General features: G+C 48.5%; 1 protein-coding gene across 1 annotated transcript in view; it reads left to right on the forward strand.

Annotated features, from left to right (window-relative positions):
- The window catches only part of EXOC4 (exocyst complex component 4), a 534,668-nt gene that overhangs the window by 12,602 nt on the left and 509,679 nt on the right, over nucleotides 1-12,387 (forward strand). The window contains exon 2 of the mRNA XM_040343312.1: nucleotides 6,383-6,572. Within this exon, the coding sequence (XP_040199246.1) occupies nucleotides 6,383-6,572 (190 nt within the window). The remainder of the gene's footprint in view (nucleotides 1-6,382; nucleotides 6,573-12,387) is intronic.

Raw genomic sequence — 12,387 nt, forward strand, 5'->3', positions numbered from 1 at the left:
TGCGGGACATTGTATCGTGACTGGCTGAATGGCATGTAAAGGCCCTGACTGTAGGATTCCTATGTCTCCACACATCTACCAAGGCAAATTCTGCCATCAGGCGACCCAGTCTGGACAAACCAGGGGTCCCGATGGGTCCCCCCGGCATTGCCGGTCTATCCAGGCTGGGATCCATGACCATGTTAAAATCTCCCATCCATATTGCCGGTATCGTCGGGTATTTAGCCATAAATGCCAGTCCCTGAGTGACGACCTCCGAGCTATATGGAGGAGGGATATAGCAGGCTATCAATAACACAGACACTCCCCCAATGCGTGCATGTAAAAATAGATATTTCCCCTGCTGATCCGACTCCAGCGTATACAATTCAAAAGGGGTGGCCTTCGACACCAGCAGTGATACTCCCCTGGAGAAACTGGAATGGGTGCTATGATATGCCCATCCAATCCAAGGGCGCTTCAATGCGGACTGTAAATGGCCGGTAACATGCGTCTCAGTCAATGCCATGACATTCGCCTTTTGCGCTTTAAGATACGTTAGGGCCGCCGTGCGCTTAATTTTGTTCCTCAGTCCTCTCACGTTCCAGGTTAGGAATTTAATAGAGGTCATGTCGAATCTAAATTAAACTTTCGGAGTCGGATCTGCAGCACCACATTTCTATACACCTGTGCATTCTTCATTAATCCCTGTACTTCCAATACTTCTGTTCTTGTACATACATATTGCCATTTCCCAACTCCACAATACATACACCATTTCCACAACTGTTTGGGGTCCCAACCGTGGTCCCATATTTTCTCAACACCCCTCCCCCCACCCAGCCCAGCACCTCCCAAACATGGTGTGAGCATACAAACCCCAACTAGCAGAACCCTTAAAGAAAAACGAAATAACACATCATCCAGCAGGAAAACCTGACTGGAGGCACGGATCTTAGGTTCTGTGTGTACCATGGCGAGACCATTATACACTCGTCTAACGGGACGATTGTTCACTGAGCAACACGTGGATTCGATACGGGGAAAACACAACATATCCCCAGTATTGTAGTTTTGTGTGCGCTCCTCTGGCTGACCAAAGTCTGTGTTCTCATCCGTTCCCACCGCTACAACAAAATTGCTTCAGGATCTTGCTCTTATCCACTGCGGCACACCAGTATCGCTGAAAAGGGGAGCTCCATCCCCCCCCCCCCCCCCGGAGCCCTGGGGGGGGTCTAAGCCATTCCGCAGGCCTCTTCCGCAATTATCCCACATAGTTTCCCGGGTCCCATGCTCCAGACCCACAGATACACGAAAAAAGGGAGGGGACCACCCCACTAGGGGGGTATGGCAGGATATAGCAGCAATGTCATGTTCTGGGGATCCCATATTATTCAGCATGCAGAACTATTAGCAGGCCTGTATGCAGGAGGGGGGGGGGGGGAAAGGGAAGGGAGACCCCCTCCGAGCCCCGCACCGTCTGTCCCCTGCCCCCCCTATGTAAAGTACTCACGTATCTCCATAGCAGGCCTTATTCCTGTCTCCCCTTCCGATCCAGCCATTCAGCAGCTGCGGCCGGGGTGTCAAAAAACAGCACCCGTCCATCCTCTTCCACCCGCAATCTGGCAGGAAACAGCATGGCATATTTTAAGTGCAACACCCGCAGGCGACGTTTCACATCTTGAAATTGAGACCTTTTTTTCTGTACGTCTGTAGAGAAGTCCGGGAACACCGCTATCTGCGCATTTTCCACCCGCATGTTCCCCTTTTCCCAGGACAATCGCATTATTTTATCTCGGTCACGGAAGTTCAAAAATTTAGCAATAAACGTGCGGGGAGGGGCCCCTTCAGGAGGGGGTTTTGCTGGGATCCTGTGCGCCCTCTCCACCGCAAACATGGCGGAGAACGCCTCCCTTCCATAGATTTTGATCAGGAGTTGCTCCAGATAGTCAGCTGGGTCTCTGCCCTCCGTCCGCTCCGGTATCCCAATAAAGCGCAAATTGCAGCGGCGGAGTCTGTTCTCCATTTCATCTTGGTGCGCGTGTAGTTGTTGGAGTTGGCGCTGCACACCCTCCGCCGCCCTCTGCATGGGATAGAGAACGTCCTCCGCTGCACCTATGCGTTCCTCCGTTTCCTTCACCCGCTCCCGGACCGCAGATAGATCCTGCCTCATGAGTGAAATGTCTATTTTCACTTCGTCTATCTTTGTCGTCAGCGTCCCCTGCAACACCGCTATCGCCTCCAGGACTTTGGCCGTCTCTGCCGCGTGGCGATCCTCTCCCGAGGCCTCGTTGGCGCCATCTTTGGCCTGCTCCTCTCCCCCATCGTGCCGGTACTTGGCCAGTTTGTCCGCCGCAGCAGACGATTTTTTCGGTGGGGACATGTCTCACACCTTTCCCTCTGATTCCAGGCTAGTTTCCAGAGTTTTCACCAACTCAAATAGTCAGCCAGGATGCTATACAGGAGTATCTGCCAGAGGAGCTCCTTCCACCCACGTCCTACTCCATCGCTTGCCAGGCCACGCCCCATGTCAATAGCACCTTTAGTGCCGGTTCACACTACAGCGACTTGGGATCCGATTTGTGTCGCCCCCCCCCCCCCCCCCCCCAATCGAGCGACATGAGAAAATCAATTGAAGTGAATGAGAGCCGTCTTAATGCACACTACTGAAGTCGCTCCGACTTCAGAAAAGGTTCCTGTACTACTTCAAGGCGAATTCTAGGCAACTTGTACCCATTTCAATGTAAGTTGCCTCCAAGTCGCATCTCTGTCTTAAAGCGGAGGTTCACCCTAAAACAATTTATATACCATTACATCCAGCATACTTCCGACATATTATTATTTTTTTCTGTACATACCGTCTTTTATAGTTCTTTTTCACCTGCCTTCCGGGTTCTCACTACCGCCGGGAGTAGGCGTTCCTATGAAGAGGAGTAGATGATTGACGTGCGGATAAGCCGCGTCACGCGTTCCGAAAATAGCCGAACTGCGACTCGGGTCTATACGGTGCCTGCGCAGTCAGCTCTACACGTCTCCTAGTCTGTGCGCAGGCGCCATATAGAGCCGAGTCCCAGTTCGGCTATTTTCGGAACGTGTGACGCGCCTTATCCGCACGTCAATCATAAACGCCTATTCCCCGCGGGAGTGAGAACCCGGAAGCCGGGTGAAAAAGAACTATAAGATGGTATGTACTGCGAAAAAATAAAATAAAAATACCAGCATACTGTAGATGTCGGAAGTATGCTGGATGTAATGGTATATAGATGTTTTTTAGGGTGAACCTCCGCTTTAACTGTAGCAACTTTACAGGATAATTAGTTTACTCAGGCAAACCCCTCCCTCCCACAGAGCGGATTATTCTGTGATTGGCCACAGCCAAAGTCGTCTGTCCTGGAGGCAACTTTAAGTCGCATTGTAAGTTGCTTCAAGTCGCGCTGAAGTCGCCTTGCAAAGTCACGCTGTAAGTCGGGTTGCCCCTGTGTGAACCGGAACTTAGAAATATATTTACCTAGAAAAATGGTGATGCGTTTAATACTTGTTTTACTTGCTGTAAATAACCTAGAGTTCTGCAGTAAAATGTTATCCACATGAAAATAGTATTGTGATGCAGCAGTTTTACATACTCTGTGCAGCTTGTTTTCTTAGAACTGTGAACCACCCCGCCAAGTAGCCATGTTCCATCGTGAGATACACACTACCATTTTGTATCAATTAAAAATCGGATTCTGAAGTTTCATCTAGCATGTTTTGGTCAAGTATGTAATTTTTGTATGTATCCGCTAAAGACATAACCTTACAGGATCCTGGTTGCTGTGGTTTCTCTATCTATGGAGTTTCTCAGGTCTCAGAAATAAAAATCTAGGCAGGGAAGGTATTGTAAAACAAAAGGAAACTGAACAGGATATTCGCAGTTCCTGTCATCACTGAACTGTGTACTTTTCAGAGCTACAAGCCTTTTTTCTAGTCCACTGCTTGACTTTTTTTATTTTTTTGTGTTTGTCTAGAGCAGGGGTCTCAAACTCAAATTACCTGAGGGCCACAAGACAAGTTTTCATATGCCATGGGGGGCCGCATGCAAACTTTCAAACTTCAAAAACAACAGTACTGGTGTCAGCGAACACATTATTAACCCCCAGCACTGGTGTCAGCGAGCGCATTATTACCACCAGCACTGGTGTAAGTCAGGGTTTGACAAATTTGCTTGGAATCTCGGAGCCAGCTAAAAAAGTTAGGAGCCAGAAAACGCACCCCGTCCCGACGAGCTTGCGCGCAGAAGCGAACACATACGTGAGCAGCGCCCGCATATGTAAACGGTGTTCAAACCACACATGTGAGGTATCGCCGCGATTGGTAGAGTGAGAGCAATAATTCTAGCTCCTCTGTAACTTAAAACATATGAAGATTTTAAAGGGTAAAAAAGTTTGTCGGCATTCCACAAGCGGACACAATTTTGAAGCGTGACATGTTGGGTATGAATTTACTCGGCGTAACATTATCTTTCATAATATTAAAAAAAATGGGGATAACTTTACTGTTGTCTTATTTTTTAATTAAAAAAAGTGTAATTTTTTCCCAAAAAAGTGCGCTTGTAAGACCGCTGCGCAAATACGGCGTAACAGAAAGTATTGCAACGATCGCTATTTTATTCTCTAGGGTGTTAGGATAAAAAATATATATAATGTTTGGGGGTTCTAATTAGAGGGAAGAATATGGCAGTGAAAATAGTGTAAAATGACATTAGAATTGCTGTTTAACTTGTAATACTTAACTTGTAATACCAACGGCCACCACCAGATGGCGCCATCTCACATCTGGTGGTAATAACTTATAATACCAACGGCTCACCACCAGATGGCGCCAGCCTGCCTGGGGGCCATTTATAACTGGTCCGCGGGCCGCAAATGGCCCGCGGGCCGGTACTTTGAGACCACTGGTCTAGAGGTAGGCTATACACTGCATTTTGTTGTAGTTAGAATTTTACTGTGGATGCAGTTCACTCAATTTTAATGAGAACAATCCACATTACAAACTGGCAAATCTCACAATTGTATAGTTTTGTAACTTACAAGATTTAAAGTAGAACTATCAGCAAAACCTTTTTTTGAATAGAGTAACGGAGGGTTTCTTTGCCATTTGTGCCCCATTAGGGAGATTTCTCTTCATTTCCTGTTCCGTAGCCAAACAGGAAGTGAGGGGAACTCCTTGCAAATTAAGAGAATCTCTCGGAGGCCCCCAGGGAGTGGGCTCACTCACAATTTTGCCTATGAATAAAGAATGGTAAAAAAACATACTTCTAGAGCAACTTCTCCCAACTATCCAAGAACAGTTTGGTGATGAACAAGGCCGTGGAGTGCAGGTGTGCACATGAAGCCGCTGCCCGCCCAGATGGGCGTATCCAGCGGCGGCGTGGTGCACAAGCACATGGACGGCATGGAAGATGACGCCGATGGTGCGGGCGCCATCTTGGAAACTGGAAAGGTCGCCCAAACAAAAGGCTGGCGGCCCCAGCCAAGGGGCCTGACCAGTTTCTGGGTGGAATAATGAGGCAAGAAGGAGCAGGGATGTCAATTGAGAGCTGTGAGCGATCACCCAGGGGGAAAGTTTTGACCAATGGTCCCTAACACCGAGTGTGCCCCTAGTGCCCGTATAGCCAGTGAAACAGTTGGGAGCGGGTCGGAGAGGTGGCCCTCTAGGAGGCAGAAAAAGACCAGAGAAGATCAAAAAAACAAAAAAAAAAACACAAAAAGTCCATATAAATTCAATAGCGAAAGCTAATATGGAGGTATATGGACATATGCATGGGTCAGATGTCCAAGGGTCGGAAATTATTGAATACTAAACGCATTTGAATTGAGTGCCCACAGGTTCAGTTAGAGAGCCCAGTAGAGAATCTGTGTTGAGATAATACACTGACTGTTACATTAGATACAGATTGTGAATAACATTACACATATACATTTATCAGCAAATGCCAATAGAAAAAACACAATATTAAGGTAGGGGCGTACAGCCTTCCATCAAAGTTAATGTCTGTGCCCCCCCCCCTCCAGACGCATAGAAATTCTTTAGGCATATTTGATGCCTATATACTGTATTTCCATATGCATGAGGCCTAATAATAACCCCCCCCCCCCCCCCCCAAATAATTTAGAAAGCAAAACCACAGTAAGGTAAATGCCAATTTGTCCTTTCGGTATAGAAAAACTACTTTCCTATCCCTGAATCGGCATTGGATTCATCAATGGTTTCGTTGAAAACGATTGTAATTACAGCAGGGCATGTTTCTAGTAAAGAAAAGCCCATAATTTTACCAACAAATACTGTTTATCACTCCACATCTGTCATTGTTGTGTTATTACTGTACAGTAATATAAGAATAATACATTGAGTTTTATTGTTTTAGAACCCTTTCAACTAGTGATGATGTGGAAGACAGAGAGACAGAGCGAGGACGCTTGGAGAATGCCTATGAACAATGTGACAAGGACTTGGATGAGAAGATTGAGCAGCACTTTACAGAACTTACCACTGCCATACGTACTTACCAGAGCATTACTGAACGTATCACCAACTCCCGTAACAAGATCAAACAGGTAAACCACAACCTATACGACATCTTTGTGAATGCGTAATACATATATTGCTAACTTTTTTTATTTCTTTCAACATGCTAAGCTTGTTCTACAGTGCCTTGCAAAAGTATTCACCCCCCCCCCTGGCATTTTTTGTGTTTTGTTGCCTCACAACCTGGAATTGACATGTATTTAATTTACAGAACATGCTTTTGAAGATGGGTGTTTTTTTTTTTTTTTTATTGTGAAGCAAACAACAAATAAGACAAAATAATAGAAAAAGTCAATGTGCATAACTATTCACCCCCCTAAAGTCAATACTTTGTAGAGCCACCTTTTGCATCTGTCACAGCTCCGAGTCACTTTGGATAAGTCTCTATGTGCTTGCCACATCTTACAACTGGGATTTTTGCTCAGTCCCGAAGATAGAGCCAGCCAAGGGATGTATGTGGGGGGAGAGGGGAGGACGGATGGCTGCAAACATGTTATGCTAGAATGGAAAGCAACTCACTGCCCTTATGTTGAAACTGTCTCCACGCTGCTCGCACACAGCCCCGCCTCCTCCTAACCCCACGCTTTGATAGACCGAACACATCTCAGCATTAGACCCGCATTCTGTCTATTACAGCGTGGTTAGGAGCAGGCGGAGCTGTGTGCGAGCAGAGCAGGGGGCAATTTTAATGTGTGTTTTACCCCTCTGCATTCCCGCACGCCGCGGATCACGTGTGTGCCGATCCGACATAATTTATCCGTGCGGATCACCGATCAATGACAGTCCGTTGCACCACTACTTTTCACAAACTCAAAACGTGCCATTTTTGTCTTTTTGCTGAAAGTAATGGCTTTCTTCTGGCCACTCTGACTTTCTTATTAATACCCTCCATGCCTGGTCCATGAGTTTTGGTGTGCGGCCGTCTCTTGGCAGGTTTGCTGTTGTGCCATGTTCTTTTTCTTTGGTTATGATAGATTTGATGGTGCTCCTAAGGATCATCGAAGATTTGGATTTTTTTTTTATAACCTAACCCTGACTTGTACTTCTCAACAACATCGTCCCTTACTTGTTTGGAAAGTTCCTTGGTCTTCATGGCAGTGTTTGGTTAGTGGTGCCTCTTGCTTAGGTGTTAAAGCCTCTGGGGCCTTTCAAAAAGGTGTGTGTGTGTGTGTGTGTGTGTGTGTGTGTGTGTGTGTGTGTGTGTGTGTGTGTGTATATATATATATATATATATATATATATATATATATATATATGCAATGACCGTGTCGGTCACCTGCGGTCAGGTGACAGATGCACACCGTTGGGGTCAGGAGTGCACCGCTAAGGTAGTGGACCCTACAGCTGACTGCTGCGGACAGAACACTGGGTGGCTAAGGAAGGCAGGTCCACTGGAGCACTAACAGGGATCCCACAGGGAGCTAGAGCCTAAGATTCCCCAGGGTGCGGAGTGTAAGATTCAGCAGGTGTTCACCAGAGCCTCTAATGGTGGGCTGGGCTGCAACTGGATCCATGTCGTGGCCCCCAGAGTCCCCCAGCTCATGCTCACAGTAGGCTATAGAGCAGACCTGGGCAAACTACGGCCCGCGGGCCGTATACGGCCCGGCGGACCTTTTAATCCGGCCCACCCCCGCCGCCGAAACCGCCGCCGCTGCCACGTTAATCACCGCGGCGGGGAACATTAGACAGCGTTCGTTTGAACAGCTGTTTTCCCCGCCGCGCATAGACACTCCCCCTTGGACGGATCTGTCCAATCGCGAGCAAGGGGGAGTCACATAGACACTCCCCCTTGCTCGCGATTGGACAGATCCGTCCAAGGGGGAGTGTCTATGCGCAGCGGGGAAAACAGCTGTTCAAACGAACGCTGTCTAATGTTCCCCGCCGCGGTGATAACAGTAGGCAGGGCCGGTGTAGCAGTAAGATCGGCATCCCAAGAAAATTGGCATCCCTTGTAGCAACTGAGCATGTGCCGATTTCAGTCCATTGAAATCGAGCGCAGAGCTGCTGCACTACAACACAGCTGAGTCAGATTAACTCTGCACGCGCCGAGAGCTATTGCCGAGGAACACTGCATCAGGATGACCGCGGGGGACACAGTCTTGTATAGGCTACCTACGGGGGGGATCAGTCTGTATGTCCAGGGGGGGGCAGTCTGTATGTCATGGGGGGGCAGTCTGTATGTCACGGAGGGGGGGGGGTGCAGCCACTTGTGCCAACACACGCAGCCACTTGTGCCAACACATGCAGCCACTTGTGCCAACACACGCAGCCACTGTGCCACCATAAATTGTCGCCACTGTGCCAATCACACGCAGCCACTGTGCCAATCACACGCAGCCACTGTTCCCAAACGCAGCCACTGTGCCAATCACACGCAGCCACTGTGCCAATCACACGCAGCCACTGTGCCAATCACACGCAGCCACTGTGCCAATCACACGCAGCCACTGTGCCAATCACACGCAGCCACTGTGCCAATCACACGCAGCCACTGTGCCAATCACACGCAGCCACTGTGCCAATCACACGCAGCCACTGTGCCAATCACACGCAGCCACTGTGCCAATCACACGCAGCCACTGTGCCAATCACACGCAGCCACTGTGCCAATCACACGCAGCCACTGTGCCCATCACACGCAGCCACTCTGCCCATCAAACGCAGCCACTGTGCCCATCAAACGCAGCCACTGTGCCCATCACACGCAGCCACTGTGCCCATCACACGCAGCCACTGTGCCCATCACACGCAGCCACTGTGCCCATCACACGCAGCCACTGTGCCCATCACACGCAGCCACTGTGCCAACACACGCAGCCACTGTGCCAACACACGCAGTCACTGTGCCATCAATTGTTGCCACTGTGCCCATCACACACAGCCACTGTGCCATCAATTGTCGCCACTGTGCCCATCAAACGCAACCACTGTGCCATCACACGCAGCCACTGTGCCATCACATGCAGCCACTGTTTAATCAATTGTGGCTATTGATTAAACAGTGGCTGCCTGTCCCCAGCCTCTGTCCACCTCCTGTGTCATGTCCCCAGCCTCTGTCCACCTCCTGTGTCATGTCCCCAGCGTCTGTCCCCCTCCTGTGTCATGTCCTCAGCCTCTGTCCCCCTCCTGTGTCATGTCCCCAGCCTCTGTCCCCCTCCTGTGTCATGTCCCCAGCCTCTGTCCCCCTCCTGTGTCATGTCCTCAGCCTCTGTCCCCCTCCTGTGTCATGTCCCCAGCCTCTGTCCCCCTCCTGTGTCATGTCCCCAGCGTCTGTCCCCCTCCTGTGTCATGTCCCCAGCGTCTGTCCCCCTCCTGTGTCATGTCCCCAGCGTCTGTCCCCCTCCTGTGTCATGTCCCCAGCGTATGTCCCACTCCTGTGCCATGTCCCCAGCGTATGTCCCCAGCCTCTGTCCCCCTCTTGTGTCATGTCCCCAGCCTCTGTCCCCCTCTTGTGTCATGTCCCCAGCCTCTGTCCCCCTCCTGTGTCATGTCCCCAGCCTCTGTCCCCCTCCTGTGCCATGTCCCCAGCCTCTGTCCCCCTCCTGTGTCATGTCCCCAGCCTCTGTCCCCCTCCTGTGTCATGTCCCCAGCCTCTGTCCCCCTCCTGTGCCATGTCCCCAGCCTCTGTCCCCCTCCTGTGTCATGTCCCCAGCCTCTGTCCCCCTCCTGTGTCATGTCCCCAGCCTCTGTCCCCCTCTTGTGTCATGTCCCCAGCCTCTGTCCCCCTCCTGTGCCACGTCCCCAGCCTCTGTCCCCCTCCTGTGCCACGTCCCCAGCCTCTGTCCCCCTCCTGTGCCACGTCCCCAGCCTCTGTCCCCCTCCTGTGCCATGTCCCCAGCCTCTGTCCCCCTCCTGTGCCATGTCCCCAGCCTCTGTCCCCCTCCTGTGCCATGTCCCCAGCCTCTGTCCCCCTCCTGTGCCATGTCTATAACAAGTACTCGTACCAGTTTTCCAACAATGATATTTACTGCTTTTTATAAAGAAATACAATTGATTTTATGCAGTATTGAGTTTAGCCTTTTGGCCCGGCCCTCCAAAATATTTTTAGTTTCTCATGTGGCCCCATCGAAAAAATAATTGCCCACCCCTGCTATAGAGCATGGGTCTTCATCTACGGCCCTCCAGTTGTTCAGGAACTACAATTCCCATCATGCCTAGTCATGTCTGTGAATGTCAGAGTTTTACAATGCCTCATGGGATGTGTAGTTCCGCAACAGCTGGAGGGCCGTAGTTTGAGGATCCCTGCTATAGAGGGGAAGCAGCAGTTCAGGATACAAGACATAGTGAGGGGATAAGCCAAAAGTCAGGGCGACTAGCAGACAAGGATAAACAAAGAAAATGCCAAAGGTCAGGGTCACAAGCAGACAGGGATAGTCCAGAACAAGCCAAGATCGGTAAAACAGAGACAGACGTAGCGCACAACAAGCAGCAACTCAAACACACAATAGCTTAAGAACACTGTTGATCAGCACAGCTGGCTTGCAGTGCACAGGTTAATATAGAGTTCCCTGATGGGGCCTGGGGTGGAGCCATGCTAGAGGAGAGATTACTTAAGCAGCCAGGTGAGATTGGCTGGCCTCTAAGGTGAACACATGGAGGCGGTAAGCTGACAGACAGACATTACTGCATATCCATGACAGACAGATGGTGTGACACAGGTGGATGTCATTTCACTAATTATGTGACTTCTGAAGGTCATTGGTTGCACAAGAGCTTTTTATGGGCTTCACAACAAAGAGGTGAATACATACGCACGTGCCAATTATCATTTTTTTTATTTCTGAAAAATTGTTTTATGTATATATTTTTCTAATTTTACTTCACCAACTTAAACTATTGTGTTCTGATCCATCACATATAATTCAGATTAAAACCACATTTTAAGTAAAGGCTGTAATTTAACAAAATAGATAAAAAGCCAAGGGGGTGTATACTTTTGCAAGGCATTGTATATAGATAGAGGTTCAAATGTCTAAGCAATAAGTCGACTCAAAAGGCCACAAGGTGTACTGTAAAGACTATGGCTACAGCTTGATCTAAAGCTGACTTTTAGAAGGCAAATGGATCCATGAAAGTTTCATGACAACGTATTTGTTGTGAACTATTAGCAAAATGTATATTAAGGAATTCATCTGTGTTAGTTGAGAACTTCTGTCATTTGTCTCGCCATATTAATGCATAACAAAATATTTCCTTCAGTGCTCTTTAAAATACTTAACAATTGAATGTCTTTGAGTACATTTCTTCGTCCCCCCCCCCCCCCCCTTCATTTTAAGACAAATACTGGTCAAAGTTACAGATATTGGGGCAGATCCACAAATAATTACGCCGGTGTATCTATTGATACGCCGCGTAATTTAAAATTTCCTGCGTTGTATCTTTGTTTTGTATCTACAAAACAAGATAGGACTGCATCTCGGATCGACTGTCGGCAGCTGAAGCTGCTGCCTGTTCACTTGCTGGATTTACACAGAGGCACACCTGCAGCTCTCATTGGCCCTCTTATGACTCACCCCTGGTCCCTTCTTGGCAAACTCTTACGTGAGTGAGAGAAAGGACTTTGCATGTCGTCATAAGCCTAGGCTAATTACCAGACAAGAAACAGGAAGAGGGCTGTATTTACTGGCTGAAAAATGTTTTACTATCCAGAGTTAAAGGGCAGGAGCTTCAATAGATGGAAAGTTTAAAAAATGACAAAAGGTCTGCTTTAAGCTAGGCTAAGGTACAAAAAAAAAAAGATTAACTGTGTGTAGCTTTACACTAAGGGGCCTTACATTTTTTTTTTTTTTTTCAATTTTTACAAACACATATACGGTAACTCCCATTACATTCAACAAATTACAT

The sequence above is a fragment of the Rana temporaria genome, chromosome 3 (genome assembly GCF_905171775.1).
Source record: "Rana temporaria chromosome 3, aRanTem1.1, whole genome shotgun sequence".
Lineage (NCBI taxonomy): Eukaryota > Metazoa > Chordata > Amphibia > Anura > Ranidae > Rana > Rana temporaria.